We start from the raw sequence: 21,621 nt of genomic DNA, 5'->3' as shown, positions 1-21,621 counted from the left end.
TGAAATATCAAGGGATTAAAGAGGGGCAAAGCCAAACTACTCTTACTGTGAGAGCAAGATGGGGTGAGACAGGCTTGAGGGAGAGCTGAATGGCCCAGGACAGGCTGACCCTGAGGAGCTAACACCTGAACCAACTGGTTCTGAAACTGCAACTGCCTCTGCCTGATGTGACACAAAGGCTTTGAAGACTTCATGTAGGAAGCACAGACGTGGGATAGTCCCCAGCCCCTCCCTGCTTGCATTTGGGACATCACAGGGTCAGCCTCACCAAGCTTTGCTGTTTTAACTGCTTGCTGCTGGTGCTCAGCATCAGCCCCTGGCCAAACTTGAGACACTCAGCCCCAAGGGGCAACATCAAGCCACACTGGCCCCCACAGCAAGGAGCTTCCAGGCAAGCCTGGCACCAGCCATCCCCAGCTGTGAGTGCTGCTTACGCAGGGAAAGCCCTGTTTAAACAATATTATCACTGCCATTGAACCACAGGGCAAGAACAGTGAGGGGAAAAGGAGTTTTGTGTTTCACATTAAATACCCCTTTTAACAAAAGGCAGAACTTCCCTCCTGGAGCTGAATCTCATCACCAGAGCAGACCTGTGTCTCTTGATGGGACAGAAAACTTCTCCTCCTCCTCCTCCTCCTGCTGACCCACACTGGTGCTGTTTGAGGTCTGCACAGGTCTGTCACCCCAGAAAACAATTTCATGTAGTTTCCCAAGAAATCATTGAATCCTGGAATGGCTTAGGTTTGAAGGGACCTTAGAGATCATCTACTCCAACCTCCCCCTGCCATGGGCAGGGACACCTCTCAACTAGACTCAGCTGCTCCAGGCCTCATCCAACCTGTTCTGGAACACGCCTAAGCGGGGAGGCATCCACAGCCTCCCTGGGCAACCCGTTCCAGTCCCACTGCTCTTGTACTGAAGAACTTCTTCCTCAGCTCCAGTCTAACCCTGTTCTCCCTCAGCTCCAAACCATTCCCCCTTGTCCTGTCTCTAGATACCCTTAGGAAAAGTCCCCCTGCAGCCTTCCTGTAGGATCCCTTCAGGTGTGGAAGGCAGCTCTAAGGTCCCCCTGGAGCCTTCTCTTCCCTAGGCTGGATGGAAAACAGGACTGATTTGGGACAGACCTTACTGAGTCCTTGCCCTCGAGGACCTCCATCCTGTCCTGAGGATCTGCAGAGTTTGTTCTAAAGTTTCTACATCCAGTGTGGAGAAGTTTCCTTTCTCCTAAGCACCAGTTTAACCAGCTGAAGCACCGGAAACACTGCTTTCAGTGCACTTCTTGCACTGAAAACTACTCCATTTGAAACCTCTTTGTCCTTTTAACCTCTAAACTATTCAGTAAGCAATGCCAAAAAAAAAAAAAAAAAGAAACACCCAAAGGAAGAGTTTAGCTTTTCTTTTTAATCTTTTTTTCTTTTTATTAAGACAATCCCACAGCTGGAAAAAAAAAAACCAACCAAAAGAAAACACAAAACATCCTAGATTACAGAAGTGACTTCCAACCAAAAAAAAAAACCAAAACCCCCCCAAAGAAACACCCCCAAAGGAAAAAAAAAAAAACAACCAAAAACCACCAAACCTCTAGAAAAAAATCTTTACAAATTTACATCTGTACAATACAAAAAACTAAACAGCTCATTGCATATAAATATTACATTTGGTCTGCCAACGAGTGGCATCAAAATCCCTGAAGCATTTCATTTAAAGGGACCTGAGATAGCAGATGTGGAGATATGGGCATAAATATCACCTGGGAGGGGGGGAAAAAAAAAGAACACCCACCCCCCCCACCCCCCCACCCCCCCAAAAAAAATAAAGAAGATTAGAATTAAAAACTCATAAACCACATAAAATTCTCATAGCTTTGTGCATTTGTTTGGAGGAGTTTGCAGCCGCCCAGGAAGTGACCCTTAGAAAGCCTAAATGCCGTGGCTCCGGCTGAAGGCTGCGGGAACGGCCGGTGGAGGAACGAAGAGCCTCTGGTAGGGTTCCTACAGACACCAAAAACATATCATCATCATCATCAGGGGCCAGTCTCTGAAGATATCCCAGCAGGCAGCACTCTCTGAGGAGGCATTTTAGGAAGAGAAACGTTGGGTTTTGGTTTGGTCTGCCAAAGAGGAGTGCAGCTGCAGGGCAGAGGTCGCAACACCAACCTCCTCCTGCTGATACTCCGGCCCGTGGCTCCCTCACAACAGCTCCTCACAGACACCAAGCTCAGGAAGATCCACAGCACTTGCCAGTCCACAAGCCAGACCCCAAGAAGCTGCTCTTAATTGTCCATGGGTTTAAGCATCAATTCATTCATTGTCCAAGTACTTCCACATTTGCCCATTCTCAAATGTGGCAGGAGTCACCTAGCAAGGGGCCATCGACTCGCAAGCACAGCACTGAGCCGCTCAGTTTTCCTCTGAACCTTCACAAACTCATACCAGGTACCCACATCCATGCACATCAACTTATTTAAGCACCATTTTGATAACACTTAAAGGAGTTAATTAAGGCTGTGACAGCAATTCCACTGGAAACCGAATTTGTCAGGGATTAGTAGCACAGTTAAAAGATTGCTGTGGGCTGAACATGACAGAGTGAAAATGTACAAGCTTCCAACAGGTCTTTTGAGTCTCTATTACTAAAAGAAAAGGAAAAAAATAAAAAAGAAAGGAAAAAGGGGGGGAAAAAGACCATTTTAGAGTAAATTCTGCAGGCTGTTATTTACTGTACAGAAAGGAGTTTGCTTTTTGCTGTGTGTGAGCCTCGGGCCGTTGGAAGTGATCTAGCACACAAGCGTGCTAAGTTTCTAGGATGCATACTGCAAAGAACACAAGGACAGCTCCCTACCATACTAAGCACAGAATCACCCAGGGGTTTGGAAACTGCTCCACTTCAGGCTAGCAGGGGAAGAATCAGGGTTGTAGGGAACTCTGCCTGATGGGGTGAAAGGACCAAAATCCAGAAATGTAAACGCACGTGGCAAAACCGCTGAACCCATGACATAGGGCAAGGGTAGCAGGAGACTCCATGGCAGGGCTGGCAAGACATCCTTAACCCCACAGCTATTCACTTTGCCCTGGCATTCACTGCTCAGGTGAAGGAGATTCATAGAATTGTTCAAGTTGGAAGGGACCTCAAGGATCAGCCAGTTCCAACCCTGCTGCCATGGGCAGGGACACCTCACACTACAGCAGGTTGCTCACAGCCACATCCAGCCTGGCTGCAAAAACCTCCAGGGATGAGGCTTCCACCACCTCCCTGGGCAACCTGTGCCAGTGTCTCACCACCCTCATGGGGGAGAATTTCTTCATCAAGTTGTTCTAAGAAATCAGTGATTTCAGCTTGTTTTCTTGCATTAACACTATGTGATTGTGAATGGCTGCCAGAAACACCCCAGACACCCAGGAGCTGCCTTTTCAAAGGCTCAACAAGGTTCATCTCGTTTCTGGCAGACAAGAGAGCCTCCAGAGTGTCAAAAGCAACACGCTGCAGTTGCTTCTTCCACATCTTTTGGATTGCTCAAAAACTCTCTTGAGGATGCAGCCGGTGGCAGCTCTTTGCAGTGCTCTGTGTCTCCATAGCCTTTCTGCTGTGGAGCAGAAGCAGCCAAGGTGTTTGCTTAAGAAAACACTCAGGGAAACTTGAAACACACAACAGAACACAACATCTTAAGAAGCCAGAAAAACCCTCCATAAATTCTCTCAGTATTCTATTTATCTGTAGGCTGGGGTTGGCTGGGAAGAGGAAGGGTGGCCTCAGCTTAGCTGATGATGGAAGGAGTGATAAGAAAAGAGGGAGAAGTGATCAAACTGCTCAGACCCACCAGAGCTCAAGCACCAACAGAAAGCTTTTGTGGGTTATTCGGAAGAGAAAGATGAGGCTGGAAGTGCAGGACTTCTGCAGGGGTTACAGCAACTGTGAGCCACACAGCAAGGGGGAAAACAGGACTCATTCAGCAGAGATGTGTTAAGGGACAGGGGGTTGAACCAAGCAAGGTTTTAGGTAGCACTGCTGCTGGCCTCCCCACGGGATCCAGCAGCGTTTCCGTGTGGGCTGTAGTTTGCCACTGAAGTGCAGAGCAGCCAAGGTGGCAGCCCTCAAACCTTCCCCATTGTCATTAAATCTGGGAATGTTACTGGTCAACAAGAGAAAGTAGATCTAAAAAACATGGAAAGCCTTGGGGGGAAAAGTGGACTAGAAAGAATTTAATCTTAATCTAGCCAAACCAGAATTCATTCACCAAGGTATCCTAAGCTCCCCAAAAAGCATCCTAAATAACAAGAGGGGCAATAAAGAGCAGAGATGGAGCATGGCCAAGAGGGAAAAGAGCATGCAAAGACTGGACTGAACTGAAACAGCAGCACATCACTGCTGCAAAGCCAGCTTTTGTCATTCATGCCCTGGGTGGAAAGAACTGGGAGCAGACAGAGCAGATCTGTAGCCAGGAGAAGTCAGAGAACAAAGCTGCAGACCAGCCCTTCAGCCCTTCCTCCACAGAGGATGATACGTGAGGGGCTAATAAAACAGGACACTGGCCCTGTTCTATGAGGTGTCTCTGAATGCCCTCAAGTTGCCCTGGCAAGTGATGAGGGACCACACAAGACTGTACATCTAGAGAAAGCAGCAATGCCCAGGAATTCATGCTACAGCAGCAGAGGGACCCACAGCCTGCCCGCAGCCTTCTTAGCCTTCAGAAGCCTGATGCCCACTCAGACCTTCAAACTCTTGTCTTAAGCAGAGTTTTAGAGCTTATTAAAAGCAGAAGGAGAGGGGCTGTGGTCCTGACTGCCACACACCAGGCAGCACAGCCAGCCAGAAGCTCGAGATGCTGGCTGAGCAGCCAGGGTTTGGCTTGGGGAGCCACATGCTGCAAGGCTTACATCATTCTGCTGCTTCTGCTGCACCTCTCGGGTTGATACAACCAGAAGTTCTGCAACCAGAAGTGGCTCCTGGTGGGATCTGGAGTTTGCAAGTGTTTAAGTTTCGAGGAAATGATCATCATTCCACAGGAGGAGGCTACCAGAAATCAACTGCCTAACCGAGAGGAAGAACCCAGCTACAAACCCGAGTGAAAACAACACCTCTAAACCCAGGTTATTTCTTTCATGCTTAGGAAAGGTTCTCATGCACACACACAAAAAAAAAGGGTTGGGTTTTTTGGTGGGGATTTTTTGTTTGTTTGTTCTCTTCTGTTTTGTTTTTACACTAAGCAATAGTTCTGTTGTTCTAGCACACCCTGCTGCCTAGCTCTGCACCAGGTGACACATGTGACTGATACTTACGCCACCACAGCAAAGTGATGCTTCACTGTTATCTTCACAGTACTTCAGTACACAGAAAAAGTCCATTTCAAGAACATAGTTCATATTATTCTAGCTGCTGCTAAAAATACACAAATTTAGGAGGGGAAAATAAAAACCCCAAAGCAAAGGGATTTCTCTGGAATCCAAATCCACACCGTTTCTCTCTCTCCCCAAACCCCTCACACAAAATAAATAAGGTGGCTTTTCAGCCAGGCAGAAATCTGGGAGAAGCATTTGTTTGGTTGGTTGCATTTCAAGGTTTTCAGGCTTTAGAAGAGAGATCCCAGTGTTACCTCAGCTGAAGGGGACTGAACTAAAGGAGGGTCTGACTCTGGCTGTGCACTGAGGTGTACATGCTACTCCTGCTTACCATATGTAGAAGGATCAGTCAAAGGAAGAATACATTGCTTATAAATAAACATGTGTGTATATATACACATACAGATACACGAGAGAGGTGACAGGACAGCTGATTCTATTTTAAAACCCAACACAGAACTAGGAGAGCCTCTGCACTTCTTCCCCACAACCCCTCCCCCCCAGCACAAACACAACTGAATCAGAACTAGGACGGGCTCTGAACTTCTTTTCTCTCCCCCCAATCCAAACACAACTGAATCAGAACTAGGAGCCTCTGCACTGCATTTCTCCCTGCCCAATCCAAAGACAACTGAATCAGAACTAGGAGCCTCTGCACAGCTTTTCTCTCCCCCCAATCCAAACACAACTGAATCAGAACTAGGAGAGCCTCTGCACTTCTTTTCTCTCCCTGCCATGCAAACACAACTGAATCAAGTCCAGAAATCAATTCCAGCTGATTCAAAGCATCCCTTCAAAAATTAAAAGGCTGTTTTTTCTTTTGTACTGTACCATAAAGTCACATTAATGCTCTGAGCAATTCAGGATAAACTCTCCTCCAGCACAAAACTAAACCTCTGTGTTTTATTCAAGTCATTTTGCATCTCACTAGGATTATTTAGTTGTTTTGTTGTTTTTTTTTTAAAGAGAGATAAAATAGCTAGTTCTTCATATAGAAAGTCCAAAAAACTAAATTCCTTCTGCATCTGAGAGTAGCCAGGGGTCACTCTTTGCTGCCTGAGGGTTTGCAGAATTATTGACCAAGCTATGCACAGAACTGCAGGATATTGGATGAAAGGTTAAAGAAAAACTCCACCAGAACTTTCAAGTCTCTTTTAGTTTGTTCTCTCTGTAAGAACTCAACTCTCTCAACCAAGCCAGTACTGCCAGATTGGTTCAGACAACGGGAGAGGATTAAGTCCCAGCTATATTCCAGCCAGACCCTAGGCAGTAAGAGGCTGCTCATCTCCAGCTCAGCCTACGCCGAACACCTGCTGCTGGTCACCGAGGAGCGACGCCACAAAGGTGCTGACACACTCTACTAATCACTACCAACATGACTCCTCTGCTTTCAAGTCTGAGTTTTGACAGAGAGCAAGAGTACAGTGCAACATCAATTCTCTTCAGGAAGCTTAAGATGCCAGAGTCTGTCTGGAGGATGAGCACAGGAGCTTCTCTGTACTGCCAGCCCCCCGAGGTACCCAAACTCCATCCCGCTCCCTCGGCGCCTGCGAGGAGCAAACTAAACCAAACAGAGCCTTGCACCGAGCAAGCGGCAGCAGGAAGGTGGGGGAGGCAGGCTGCCCATCTGCTGAAAACAGTCTGCTGCTGCAAACTCTGACCAGCACCTAGATTTGTCCTCACTGGAGAAATGTAATGAAGGTATTTTACTCTACAACTTCACGAGCAACTCCATCCCTCTACGCCCCTTCTCGCCTCTTCCTCACCAGGTGCTGATGAACAGCATCTGTTTCCTTTCACGTTTCCAGTAGTTGTTGTAAAGAGAGGTAGCTGAGCTACAATTAAAACAACAAAAAAAAATTCAAACAAAATCACCTTATGCTTTGAAGAGGAGGAACCTTTCAAACTCTTGAAGTCACCCCTTAGCTGCACAACCTCTATTGAAACCCTATAACAAAGAGGAGAGGGCAAAAAGAGGAACGAAGCAAACCAAACCAGAAAACAGATGCGAGTTAACTGTTGCATTTGGCACCTTTCTTTTGTTGTCTTTTGTGTCTGGATATTGATAACTTCTCAAGTATTCTCTTTTTTAATAAAGTTAATGCACACATAGGACACACCACATCGAAGGTTTGCTACATATTTACAAGGCACCAACCCTTTGTCACTTTGTACATGAAGAAAAGAAGCCGTAGAAAGCATGTCAGGAACACCCCCCACCCCCCCCTCCTTTCCCCCTAAACTGTAAGTATAGACATACTTCAGTTCAGCACAATCCATCCACGTTTGGCCTGGGAAGAGTAAAATAATCCAGATCCTTCTTACGATATAGAAACTGTAAACATTTTATAGCTGCCTTTAGGATTGGTGTATTGTGCAAAAAGTTATAATTATTACTGTGTATAAGGATTTATGGCAGAACCCACATAAAAACTCTGTAAGAAGGTGCTAGTTCTATCATACAAAACCAAAAACAAACGAAGGAGAGAGGAAGAGGGAGAGAGAGAGAGAGAGAGAAGTCAGAATCGGTGACTGGAAACCATCAGGTTCTTATTGAGAAGCCGGAAGCCTCTTTTTTAATGGGATGAACTGGTAGTGTGTGGGGAAGAATTTCTGTTAATTTAAGGCCTAATGACTAAGGCTTGTTCTGACCAATGAAGTGTGGCAAAGCTGGAGCTTCAAACAAATGCAAAAACTGACATCATGGAAAAGCACCACTGTGAAAGGTGAGTGGAGTCCCCGCACGACTTGCTCGGTAGATATTTTATCTCTGGTAAAATCCCTGCAGTAAAAGGCCATTAGAAGTTCCTTTTTTTTTTTTGTTTTTAAAGTGTTCCAAAAGTTTTTGTTTTGTTTTGTTTTTGTTTTGCTTTGTCAATAATTCCATCCCATGAGATGGCTGACCCTGGCTTTTTCTGTCATTTTCCTCACCCTGCCTGACCTGGAAGTACCAAGGTTCAAAGGATCCTCGGTGTGCACGAAGTTGTCGTTGTCGGAGTCGTCGTTGTACAGGACGGTCCTCCTGCCCTCGTTCCTCGTCTTGATGCGGGGTGGCCTGCTGAACCTCCCCCCAAACATGTTCTCCCCAAACTGCCCTCCGAAGAGGTTCTCGAACTCGTCGTCTGTGATGCGGGCGCGCTTCGCTCTGCTGGCTCCTCGGGAAGCTCCTCGCCCCCCTCGGCCTCTTCTTCCTCCCCGGCCGCCGCCTCTTCCCCTGCCGCAGCCTCTTCCGCCTCTACCGCCTCTTCCCCCTCGACTCCACCTGCCCCACCGCCCCCATCTACCTCTCCTCCCTGTCCCTCTGCCCTGCCAGTTCCGTTTCCCACCGCTGATTTTCCTTTTGAGCTTCCTTTTGGGTTTTTTGGACTGCACCACCTTGCTGTAGTCGTGGTCGCCGTCGATGTAATCCTGATCCGTTCGAGACGTCGACTCCGAGTCCGAATCGGAGCCGCTTCTGCTCTCAGAGCTGGAACTGGATCCTGACTCCCCGCTTTCTGATGAAGATAAACCAGATTTTTCCTTTAATTCTCTCTTCTTCTTCTCCTCTTCCTCCACCTCCTCCAGATGCTCATCCTCTTCTGATGCGCTCAGCAGCTTCCTCTTGACGCCCGCCCGAGGTTCTCTGCCATCGCCGTTTGTGAGCGGTCCATCAGGAGAGTGATCTAAGCAAACACAAAACAACCCCATCAGTTATCAGCACCGTGCCCCAGCCAAAGAGGATACACAAAGTGGGATTTGCCTCATCTGCCTTTGGGCTGTGCTCTGGAAATGGTCCAGCTCTGAGCTACTCACCACAGATGACCTTTATATGCTGTGGAGACAAACAGGTGCTCTAAGGGAAAATTTATCAGACAAAGCAAACACAGATCACCTTGTCTGGAAGCAAGCACTGCAAACTCTGCTGACTCTGTTCAGTGCAGATCCAGGGTGACTAGGTTAGACACAAACATCTAACATTTAGCTAAATGCCCAGTACTGCCCAAGGTGCAAACAGGCAAAAAAACCCCTTCTATAATCCACTTCAAACCTATATTCAATAAAGACCGCTCTGCAAGCAGTATTTATTCCCTATCAGATGCATGTTCTCAGAAGGCTTAGTGCAGGAAACACTTGTGGCAAGCAGAGTTTCAAGACAATAGCCCAGGAAAGCTCACTAGGATTGCTGAGCAACTTAACTAAAATGTAGAAAGGCTCCTGGTGGCCTGGCACCCAAAACACTGCATGTTTTCAGAGTGATTAAATATCTTCTTTAAACACAGGATACAAAGAGCTCACCTGCAACATACCACACTGCTACAGCAGAGAAAGGCTTCAGGCTTTCAGCCAAGGCTCACCCATCACCCAGCTCAGTGAAAAGTCTGGTTACTAGTTTGTCTCTGTCCCAGAGACAGCTTGGGCAGTATTTCCCCTCTAATCACAACCAATTAGTCATGATTAAGATTGAAATATTTACAACTTCCTTTCATCCTTGGTTTCAACGTGGAAGATTGGTTTGCTTTGCTTTGCTTTTTTTGTAACTCCTAAGGGAAGTGTAATTCTCAAGAAGGTTAAAAGTAATCAAACTTTCCTGTCTGGAGCAATTTTAAAGGACCTCACTTGAAGATCTGTTTGGTTTGCTTTGCTTTGTTGTGACTCCCAAAAGAAATGTGATTCTCGAGAAGTTTAAGAGCAAACAAGCTTTTCTGTCTGGAGGAATTTCAAAGGACCTCAAGTGCATTGTGTGCACATCACTCCTCAGACAGGAGACCACAGAACTGGAAGAAGAAAGGGAAGTCCAACTGTTTAGCATGGTTTGGGAACACAGCATAACTCTAGACTCAGCTGACAACATCATAAGCATCAGACAGAAGCAGCATCTCCCATGTCTAGTGAAAGCAGCCACTCCAAGACCAGGAGAGTGACCATTCCTCACCTTGTTTCACTGGTGTAGATTTGCTCCTGATGGGCCTGCTTTTCCCTGGATCAATGATATTTCCACTTCGGCTCTGTGCAGTTGAGCCTGAGGAAGATGGCTGACCTTCCAGCTCTTCACCAGTGGCTGAACCTAGAGGTTCTTCTGCTGTATCTGAAACTTTAGACAGGACACCACTAATGTGACAGAGAAATGTTTACCCTCTAGTTATTTATAGGGTTGCAATGCAGAGCCTTCTGAGGAGGTTTTGTATCACCTGAGTTAGCCCAAGTCAGGAGGTTAATCTGCCTCTGCAGTCACGAAGATACAGATTCCTCCAGGATGTCATCCAAAGTAAGCTCAGTGCCTTTGCAACGGCTGTGTGAGAGCAGCCCATGTCCAGGAAGTCCAGGCTCCTGTCACTAGGTTAATTCTTACCAAGAGCAGGCCTAGGTTCCCTACCCTCTGACCCTCACCAAGGGACAAGTTCAACATAACCCAACCTACAGACAACGTTGATTACCATGACCTTGCTGCTTGCTCTCTCAGCAGGTGGCTTTTGCATGTGTCTCATGAACATAAAATTCAATCTGCCCACACAAGCTGCTGCAAGAGACAGGATGCACTTAGAAACATTTTCCTCACCATGAGATGAAACTGAAGAACTAGTCCTGGTCAAAGGCAGTGAGGTATTCTGGTTGGGCTTGGGTTGAATCTTCATCTGCTTCTGTTTCCCTTTTGGGCTGAAGACACAAAACATCCCAGAGAGATAAAACTGTGAGTACCAAGAGACTCAAACTCAAAACCAATTTCCCCTGCAAAGTGCCTTGCTTTCCACAGCAACTGCATACCACAAGTGATCTCTTTCTCCCACTGCTTGCACACTGAAAACGGTTACAGTATCATTCTGTTTGCTAAAGGGATATGAGCTTGCAAGAACAAGATTTTCTCTCACCTTTCAAAACAAACACTCCACTTAGAATAGAATCATGGAATCTTTCAGGTTAGAAGGACCATTAAAGGTCATCTAGTCCAAACCCCCCGCAGTCAGCAGGGACATCTTCAACTGGAGCAGGTTGCTCAGAGCCCCAGACAAACTGACCTGGAATGGTTCCAGGGACAGGGCATCCACCACCTCTCTGGGCAACACGGGCCAGGGTCTCAACACTCTCTGTGGAAAAAATGCCTTCCTTCTATCTAGCCTAAATCTCCCTCTTTTAGTTTAAACCCATCACCCCTTGTCCTGTCACAGCAGGCCCTGCTGAAAAAACAATCTGTCCCATCTTTTCTTAAAGGCCTCTTTTCAGTACTGCAAAGCCACAAGAAGGTCTCCCTGGAGCCTTCTCTTCTCCAGGCTGAACAACCCCAATTCTCTCAGCCTGGCCTCAGAGCAGAGGGGTTCCAGCCCTTGGGTTATTGATGCGGCCTCCTCTGGAGCTGCTGTTCCAAGGACTCCAGAGCCGGACCCAGCGCTGCAGGTGGGGGTCTCAGCAGAGGAAAGCAGGAAAATCCCCTCCCTTGACTTAGATAACACCTGATGCAGAAGTCAGAAAACCATTACTAAACACAATTACTGTACAGAGGCAAAAAGAAGTTTGCTCTTCCACTTCCTGTTCCAGCAGAACAACTTCTCATCACGCTGTCTTTCACTGCGAGCATTGTGCACAAACTCCAAACTGAGCATGGAACTCAAGCTCCTGACTTCATCCCCCACAACAGCAACAACATCAGGGAAGGAGCAGTGCTGCCACTGAGTGCTTCCTCACAGACACCTGTCTGCCACTGTCATCTGCAGGGGCACCAGCAGCAGCTCTCCCAAGCATTCTGTTACCTCGATGCTCTGCTAGTTGAGGGCGAGCTGCTACTGCTCCTCAGCCGCTTTCGGTAGCGTGGCCTTTTCCTCTTCTGGCACTGCACTGCTGACTTGTACTCAGAGATGATATTTTTCATGTGGTTTTCAAATAAGGCAGAGAGTCGAAGTGTCATGCTGTAAATCTGGAAGAAGAAAGCATGGTTATGCTGATTGGAAGTTGAATAAGCAGAAGATCAGCAAAGTGGGGGGAAAAAAGCTAAATAAATAAAGGAAAGTTGATGGTGACACTCAGCTGGCAGGTTCTTTCCTTCCATGGTACAGGTCTGGTCTTGCAACAGGAAGTGTTCTCACAGAAAGATTTAATTACTTATAGTACAAAATATTGACAGAGTCAAAGGAGAATGGATATAGAGATTACTGAAATCCAGCCTCCTCTTTTAATCTCCACGGAGCATGGAACCACGCCGTGAGATAACCCCAAGTCCCAAGGGAAAAACAACTGAGCTTTGCTGCCCCCCCTCCCCTTTTGGTTTTGCTTTAATTCCTTAGTGACAAGTCCTTACACCAGCCCCACAAAGCTGCATGCAGAAGCCAACTAAAATATCCTCATTCCTATGTCAAATGCCAGATGTCAAACCCCTTAAAGCAGTTTTCTGGCCTCTTTCTGTAGCCTCACCCAGAACTTCACTCACAGCTCTTTCTCCCTGTTTCAGACTGTTGACTTCTGTTCCTGATCTTACCTTGGATGTGTTTGAGTTACAACACATAATAATTCAAACTCAGCACAAATACAGTGAAGTTCTTGACTCCCTCCTTATACCCACATCCTCCTGGTGCATTCAGCCCCCTGAAAATCACATCACCACCACCAAGAGAAAGCTCCAGGGAGACCTAACAGCAGCCTTCCAGTACCTGGTAGGGGCTACAAGAAGGCTGCAGAGGGACTGTTTGCAAAGGCCTGCAGGGATAGGACAAGGGACAATGGTTTGAAATGAGAGAAGAGCAGATTTAGATTGGATGTTAGGCACTAGTTCTGTACCATGAGGGTGAGGGAACACTGGAACAGGCTGCCCAGGGAGGTGGTTGAGGCCCCATCCCTGTAGCTATTCAAGATCAGGCTTGAGAAGGCTCTGAGCAACCTGATGTAGCTGAAGATGCCCCTGCTGACTGCAGTGGGGTTAGACTGGGTGAGTTTTGGAGGGCCCTTCCAACCCAAACCATTCTATGATTCTAAGATGATGTTATCATCATCTTATACTCTGACTTCTTCCCATTTCTTCCAGTTTGGATACAAAACCCCTCTGATACAGTAACTTAATTTTAACCCAGACCCTTTTATTTCAGTACTGTCTCCTTCTTTAGCTTTGGTACATAAAGCCCTGCCCTTCTTGCCTCCATTCAGGATGCCATAAGCAAAGATGGTAAAATGGGCTGGAAAACCTCAGGATGTTGGCATTTGGCAGCAGATGAATCTGGTGTGGCAGAAGGCCCAGCTGTGTGCCCCAGCCCTCTGGCAAGGATCACCTCACTGAGGCACTTCACAGTATTTAAGCAAATGGATATTGATGGGCCACTCTGTTAAAGTAATTTGGGAGTTGAGTCACAAGCTGTGCAGTTATTAATGCACAGGGAAGATCCCAGGGAGTGGCAGCAGTAAATAACTCACTAAGATTCCTGGTTTTCTTGGAGTCCTCCACTGATTTCCCTCATGCAATGGTTCAGATGGGAAAAGACCTTTAAGATCATTGAGTCCAGCCATTAATCCAGCACTGCCAAGCCCAACACTAACCCATGTCCCTCAGTACCACATCTATGCAGCCTTTAAACCCCTCCAGGGATGGGGACTCCACTGCTGCCTGAGCAGCCTGTTCCATGGCTTGACAACCCTCTTGGGGAAGAAATTGTTCCAAATATCCAGTCTGAACCTCCCCTGGCACAGCTTGAGGCCATTTTCTCTTGGCCTATCACTTGTTATTTGGAAGAAGAGATCAACCCTCACCAGGTCCCAATGTCCTTTCAGGCAGTTGCAGAGAGCAAGATGGTCTCCTCTGAGCCTCCTTCTCTCCAGGCTGAACAACCCCAGCTCTCTCAGCCATTCCTCAGAACACCTGAGCTCTAGGCCCTCCCCCAGATTCATTGCCCTTCTCTGGATACACTCCAGCACCTCAATGTCCTTCTTGTAGTGAGGGGCTCAAAACTGAAGCCAGCATTCAAGGTGTGGTGTCACCAGTGCTGAGTACAGGGGGACACCTCTCTGGTCCTGCTGGCTGAAATCACAGCCATCTTTACATGGCCACTCATACACTTAGCAGCTGTTTCACCCAGCTCAGATCAAAATATCCATATTCTAACATTTTGCTCTCCCCTTTCCCTCTTGCCATACCCTGTTCAGGGCTCCAGTGGAATCCATTTATTTTTCTAAGTAGATTTCTATTCCAGCACTCAGAAAAACACACCTTAGCACCTGAGAACAAAGGCAACACTCTGGGAAAGATTTTGTAAGGATGCTAAGTCAGCTAGAAAAAATTTAGCTATCATAATGCTTGTCTCCTCCAGTAACAGAAATATTGCCTAACACTTGCACTAGCAGGAGATTGACAAAGATCCTTATCTCTAGCTATGCAGCTAGCAAGCTGATCATTTATTCCTGGAAATGAGGCTACTGGAAGAAGAAAAGCAACAGGAAATCAGCTTCTGCTACAAATATTCACCAGCAGCCACACCATTTCTCAGAAGTTCACAAAGTTCAGGTGGCAATGCAGCCCAGAAGTGATTCGAGTTAGCAGACCAAGGCAAACTGATAACCAGAGTTCCCAGAACTGACATCTATTACTTGTTTTTATTACTGCCCTTTTCCCTCTCACAATGCAGTGCTTTGCTCTTCAGATACAGACCTTGTTTCAGACACTGTGGTCATGCAAGGGCCAGAGGCTTTGAAAAGGAAGCAAGGAAATGTGCTACTCACTCGAGACTTTTTGTTGGGAGTGTAAGCTTTAGAGTTGCAGAATATTAAACGAATATCTTTGTAGAATTCCAAGGGACTGGTGTAGTTTCCTGCTTCCAAGGTTTCTTTCACAGTGCTGAAGTCCATAGGAGTGTCTACAATGTCTCTGTAATCCTGTAAGACCACACAAGCAAACAAGCAAGGCTGTCAAATCCTACAGCAAGAAGAACACTAAAGTCTGCCCTCATGGCCTGCCCTGAGTTAGAGCAGAGCTGGTTCTGTTCAGGGATTTCATTTTCCAGCTCAGTCTCTTCCCAGTGCTGGCACTGTCTGGAGTTCCTGGCCTGTTTTCACAGACTGCTTCTAGCAGTGATGCTGCTGATGGTTAGAGTTAGTACCAAGGGCTGGCAGAAGAAGGTCACTGATAAATCCTGTGTGCCACATTGGGGTGCAGTAAGTAAAAGGTAGCACCTGCAGGGTGGAGCAGACAGTTCAGATGACCCTAAAGTGACCAGCAAGGGATTCCAGCCCATGTATGTCATAGTCAGTGTAAAGCTGAGCCAGCACCAGGGTCAAGCCCCTCCTTCAATGGCCAATGTCTGCGGCGGACTCTGCCTGTTCTGCCATAGATTCTGATCCATGAAGTCATAAATCCAGTTCCAGAATTCAGTTCCTGAATCTGGTTCCATCTGCTGACAAATCCAGTCTAGGACTTCCCTGGTGCCTGCCACAGCATCAGTGATGACAGTGACATCATTGCCATCAGGGGCTGGGGTTGATATTGGTTTGTGTCTATTTCATGTTCTTGTTATTACTGACATCAAAGCTGGGTTAGTTTCCAACCCATCACTCTTTCTCTCTCTTATTCCCTTTCTCTTCCCTTTGGGAAGGCAGAGGGGTTCACACAGAGCATCTGCCACTCACCTAGTGGCCAGGCCAGCCCTGACCCTTGACAATCCACAACAGTGGCCCTCAAGTAATTATTTCTACTTGAGACAGGTAATGTCTGAGAACATCAGTGCCCAGAAGGTGGTGGTGCTTTCCGGCTCACAAAGGGAGACGTCTGAAACACACCAGCCGTGGATGTTTTGCCCAGCGATGAACAACAGGCTTCTGAAGCACTGAATCTAGAGGCTGTACTTACAGGATAGGAGAAGAGATCCACTGGCTGTCTAAAAGGCTCAGAGTCCTCTCTTTCATAGATCAGGTTTAACAGCTGCTTGCATTGCTCTTTCCAAGCATCAGGACTTGCTTTCAAGGGCTGCCTTTTCACTCGGCGCCTTACCTGCAGGCAAGCACCAGCATTTCAAAGCTCTACACAACATTCACCTCTCCCCCTTCAAGGTCCTGCTAATTTCCCAGCATTTTGATTTAAAGCAAACTTCTACAATCACAGCAAGGATAAAGTGTAGCTGATGGCCCCACAAGATGCAGACTGGACCCAGCACTACAGGTGGGCTCTCAGCAGAGTGTAACAGAGGGGCAGAATCCCCTCCCTTGGCCTGCTGCCCACACTGCTGGGGATGCAGAGCAAAGGTTACCAGATTATATCTACCTTCTCATCCATTCATAGGACTCTGAGTCCTACATGCTAGGAAAAAGTTCAACCACAGTATCATAGAATGGAAGGGGTTGGAAGGGATCTTGAGGCATCATCAAGTCCAACTCCCCTGCAGAGCAGGTCACAGTGGAACACATCCAGGTGAGTTTTGAAGATCTCTGGAGGAAGGAAACTCCACAACCATCCCAGACTTAAAGGAGTGTTTCAGTGCCTGCTCTATCCCACAGCGAGCAGAAATGTTTTTACTCACTCTTCTTTTACCGGAGGAAGTTCCTGGAGCGTCGGAATCCACATCGACTTCTGCCACCTAAAGGCAAAGGTGATGGTTACACAGCGCGCTCCCCGCGCCCCCGGCGCTGTGAAAGGGACCAGCACCAGCCGACGGCAAGCGCCTGGAGACTGCTGAAAGCAACCAGCGGCTCGAGCAAACCAGACATCAGCTTCACTCCATTCCCTCCCATCCTGGCACTGCAAGCCCTCGTAAAAAGTCCCTTCCCAGCTTTCCTGCCCCAGGGGAGCAACACGAAAGGCCTAAACAAGGCCATCTGAAAAACTCCATAAAACAAAACCTCAACAAACAATCTTTGCCCCCAGATTTCTTCCAAGTGCTGAACTGAAGAAGGTGACAAAGTTCTGGCAGGCAGACTTGATGCTCTTACCTCCTCTTCCTCATCAGTACTGCTGAGATCTTCTGCTTTCACTTTGTTATAGATCTCTAATATATCAGTACAGCTCTGATCCCTGCAAGGGCCAGAACAAAAGCCAAAATCCATAACCCAAGAACTCAGAACCTGAAGGGGTGTGAGGGAGCAGGGTGGGGTGTGAGGGAGCAGGGAAGGGTGTGAGGGAGCAGGGAGGGGTGTCAGGGAGCAGTGTGGGGGTGTGAGGGAGCAGTGTGGGGTGTCAGGGAGCAGGGAGGGGTGTCAGGGAGCAGTGTGGGGGTGTGAGGGAGCAGGGAAGGGTGTGAGGGAGCAGCGTGGTGCATGAGGGAGCAGTGTGGGGGTGTGAGGGAGCAGTGTGGTGTGTGAGGGAGCAGTGTGGGGGTGTGAGGGAGCAGTGTGGGGGTGTGAGGGAGCAGCATGGTGCATGAGGGAGCAGTGTGGGGGTGTGAGGGAGCAGTGTGGTGTGTGAGGGAGCAGTGTGGGGGTGTGAGGGAGCAGAGAAGGGTGTGAGGGAGCAGAGAAGGGTGTGAGGGAGCAGGGAGGGGTGTGAGGGAGCAGGGAGGGGTGTGAGGAGCAGCGTGCCCACCCGATGAAGCGCAGCAGGACGTCGGTGACAATTTTGGCGGCTTTGACTATGGGGCTGTCAGGCTCGTTGAAGGTCCTGGCATTATGCTCAATGTAGCGAACCTCCCACATCAGGGCAGAGATCCTCCTGGAAACAAAAAGGAAGGGAAGAGCTCCATGAATTTCCTTCTGAGCTCAGTAAAAACCCACAAACGAATCAGGCAATTCAGATTGAGGAGAGAGAGAGAGATACTGTAGGAGAGCAAAGGAAGATGTTTCTGCTTACGACCTCCTGACTGCCCCAACGTGCCAGGCTGCAGCAGCTTTGTGGAGAGATCACAGAATGGTTTGGGCTGGAAGGGAACTCCAAAGGGCACCTATCCCAATCGTCCTGAAGTCAGCAGAGACACCTTTCACTAGATCAGGTGGCTCAGAGCCTTGTTGAGCCTGCTCTTGAATATCTCCAAGGATGAGGCCTCAACTACCTCCCTGGGTAACCTGCTCCAGTGTTGCACCACCCTCATAGTGCAGAACTTGTTCTTAACTTCCAATCTAAATCACTTCTCTTATTTCAAACCATTGCCCTTCATCCTATCAGCAGTCCTTTGCAAACAGTCCCTCTGCAGCCTTCTTGTAGCCCGCTTCAGGTACTGGCAGGCTGCTATTAGGTCTCCCTGGAGGCTTTTCTTCTCCAGGGTGAACAGCCCCAGCTCCCTCAGCCTGCCCTTGTAGCAGAGGTGTTTCAAATCAGCAATGACTGGAATGAAAAGAGGAAACAAACCAAGGAAAGAATCTGGTCTAAAGGCATCAGAGGTACAGATGAAGCAAACATGCTCTGCCTACAACACATCCAGAGGATTAAGCTCTGCATGGTAAACAAAAAGGACCCTTCAGCTATATCAGCTTTTGCCTAAACTATGTGGCCAAAAGAGATTATTCTTCAGGAAAAGACTCATTGTACCCAAGGCCAAACAGAATCTGACCTTCTGCTGATGGCTCATGGAAGAAATGCAGTGGCATTACACAGTGTTCAGCTGAACATGCTGTCCTCAATGGAGCTACAGCAAATATAGATCACAACCAGATAAAGATCTCACTGACCTATAAAACCTGTTTTCAAGTCTCCTCCTGATTGTGGTGAGGTCAGTTGGATAAGCAACAACAGTGCAATACATGGGATAGGCACTAAGGTCCACTGGAACAGCAAAGGGATTAGAAATGTCTGAAAGACAAAAAGATCAGAACAATTTAGATATTTCAGAAGACACCTGAGGGGAAGTTATAAGATAATCAGATTCCTTAGAAAGGTTTCTAGGTTTCTTCTCCAGCAATTCTAGCAGCAGCAATGCAGATCCACAGGTGCTGATGTCATTACCCAAAGGGGAGGATTCTTCCTGTGCCATCTGCCAACTACTCCTGAAGAAGCACTTTTCATTTAAGTATCAGCTCTGAGGTTTGCACACCAACAGCCAGCTGCACTGCTAACAAGCAGCATGGCATCTGCACTAACAAGTGGAATACTACAACAAGCAACACCAGCTAAGAACACAGAGGTGTCCTGGATACAAGCAGAGGACAGAATGTCAATCACAGTCTGCTATTAAACAGGGACAGAGTTGCTCCGAGGTAGCTGTTGGTGAGGATTTGTTGGTTGGGTGTTTTGGAGGGGTTTCATTCACTGCTGTGCTTGCTCACATTAGAATACAGAATTCACCAGGTTGGAAAAGACCTTTGAGATCATGGAGTCCAACCTATCACCCAACACCATCTAATCAACTAAACCATGGCACCAAGTGCCTCATCCAGTCTCTTTTTAAACACTTCCAGTGATGGTGACTCCACCACCTCCCCAGGCAGCCCATTCCAATGGCCATTCACTCTTTCTGTGAAGAATTTCTTCCTAACATCCAGCCTAGTGGGTATGACCCACTCAGAATCACCATTAACTGGAAAGGAAGTAGGGCAAGCCCCAGAACAGAAGGGATTACAGCTGAAAAAGAGACTGTGTGGAATTGAGAAGGCTGGCTCACTTCAGTGATTTAGTTGAGCCCACTTCTAACACTCTACATCAACTCCCACCACTCCATCCCATCTGCTCTTCAGCCCTGTGTGCCACTAGGCTCCTGCTCTTCACCCTTCCACCTTTTCCCTGCAAACATACCAAGGGAAAGCAGTTGCTCAATGCCCCGGATGACTCGTTCACATTCTTCATCTCTGGAATGGGCTCCCCACTCTCCTTCCTGGGGTTTGTAGAGCAGAGCTGTCAGCTCATCTGGAGTCACTGGAACCCCAGCACCAACCTCCTCTGGGTAAGCAGCTGAATATGAGGAATTCAAACCCAGTAAGTTTTAGCAGTGGTAAAAAACTCCTTACTTTGCACGTGGACACAACTTCAACACACTTACTTCCTTCTGGAATTGGTTCCATGTCCCATGGACTCATCCTCTCTCTTTCATTGTTGTCCCAGCTGTTAAAGAAAACACATTCAGATGTATGTTGAGCTGAATATAATGATATACTTTTGCTCCACCAGCCTTCAAACACAAAGGTCCTGCCTGTCAGAAACAAGACACGACACCAGCTACATCCCCACTCCTTATTTTCCTCTTGTGTCTCCTGTATATTCACTGCACTGCTCTTTACACCAAAAGTCTTGGTTTAGAGAATCACAGAATTGTTTCTGTTGGAAAAGACCTCTAAGAACAGAGTCCAACCATTCTCTAACTCTACCAAGTCTGGAGCTAACACCCACGTCCCTCAGCACCACATCTCTGTGTCTTTTGAACACCTCCCGGGATGGGGATTCAATCATTTCCCTGGGAAGCCTGTTCCAGTGTTAGAGAACGTTTTCAGGGAAGAAGTTTCTTCTAATATCAAACTTAAACCTCCCCTGGTGCAACATGAGGCTGTTTCATCTCATCCTATCAGTTGCTCCTAGTGAGAACAGACCAACCCCCACCTGGCTCCAACCTCCTTTCAGGGAGTTGTAGAGAGCAAGAAGGTCTCCCCTCAGCCTCCTCTTCTCCAAACTAAACAACCCCAGTTCCCTCAGCCACTCCTCACCAGACCTCTTCTGCAGACCCTTCACCAGCTTTGTTGTCCTTCTCTGGACTTGCTCCAGCACCTCAAGTTTTTCTTGTAGTGAGGGCCCCAAAACTGAACCCAGTACCCAAGCTGTGGCCTCACCAGCGCCAAGTACAGGAGGACAGCCCCTGCCCTGGTCCTGCTGATCACACTATTGCTGATCCAAGCCAGGATGCTGTTGGCCTTCTCAGCCACCTGGACACATACTGGCTGTTGGCCAACACCATCCAGATCTTTCTCTGCTGGGCAGCACTTGGCCTTGTTGAATCTCATCCCACTGGCCTTGGCCAATTGACCCAACCTACTAAGATGCCTCTGTGGAGCCTTCCTGCCTTTCAGCAGATCAGCGCTTCCACCCAGCTTCATGTCATCTGCAAGCTTAGTGAGGGTGCCTTGATCTCCTCATCCAGATCACTGATTAAAATATTTATGAGTAAATTCATATTTTAATAAACAAAACCAAAGTGTCTGATTATGTAGTCAAATGGGAAAAAAGCTCTTGAGGTCCAACACTGAAGTTGCCTGTGACCATCTATGAGACCCAGAGCAGGTGAACACCTGAGACACACTACAGCCACATCAATACTTACTGAACACAGTAGCACTGGAAGGAACTATCAGGATATTCTGCCTGGAAAGGCTGCTGACTCTCCACAGTTCCAAACCACCAAGCATCATCTATGATACTGCGAAATCTATCCCCTACAGGGAAAAGACCAGTCAGTAAAAGAGCAACAGAAATCACTGTGAAACACTTCTTTGGGGG

General features: G+C 47.6%; 1 protein-coding gene across 1 annotated transcript in view; it reads right to left on the bottom strand.

Annotated features, from left to right (window-relative positions):
* Positions 1-6,996: 6,996 nt before the first annotated feature.
* BRWD3 (bromodomain and WD repeat domain containing 3) overlaps positions 6,997-21,621 on the bottom strand; it is a 68,482-nt gene continuing 53,857 nt past the window's right edge. Inside the window, exons 28-40 of the mRNA XM_054169379.1 lie at positions 21,446-21,557; positions 20,177-20,238; positions 19,933-20,088; positions 18,873-18,993; positions 17,794-17,919; positions 17,205-17,286; positions 16,796-16,852; positions 16,129-16,269; positions 15,006-15,158; positions 12,059-12,222; positions 10,873-10,970; positions 10,249-10,407; positions 6,997-8,998 (exon numbers count right to left, since the gene is read on the bottom strand). Coding sequence (XP_054025354.1) covers positions 8,211-8,998; positions 10,249-10,407; positions 10,873-10,970; positions 12,059-12,222; positions 15,006-15,158; positions 16,129-16,269; positions 16,796-16,852; positions 17,205-17,286; positions 17,794-17,919; positions 18,873-18,993; positions 19,933-20,088; positions 20,177-20,238; positions 21,446-21,557 — 2,219 coding nt within the window. The 3' untranslated portion in view covers positions 6,997-8,210. The remainder of the gene's footprint in view (positions 8,999-10,248; positions 10,408-10,872; positions 10,971-12,058; positions 12,223-15,005; positions 15,159-16,128; positions 16,270-16,795; positions 16,853-17,204; positions 17,287-17,793; positions 17,920-18,872; positions 18,994-19,932; positions 20,089-20,176; positions 20,239-21,445; positions 21,558-21,621) is intronic.

The sequence above is a fragment of the Dryobates pubescens genome, chromosome 18 (assembly GCF_014839835.1).
Source record: "Dryobates pubescens isolate bDryPub1 chromosome 18, bDryPub1.pri, whole genome shotgun sequence".
In the NCBI taxonomy this organism is placed as follows: Eukaryota; Metazoa; Chordata; class Aves; order Piciformes; family Picidae; genus Dryobates; species Dryobates pubescens.
This window is presented reverse-complemented; position numbering and strand designations above follow the sequence as displayed.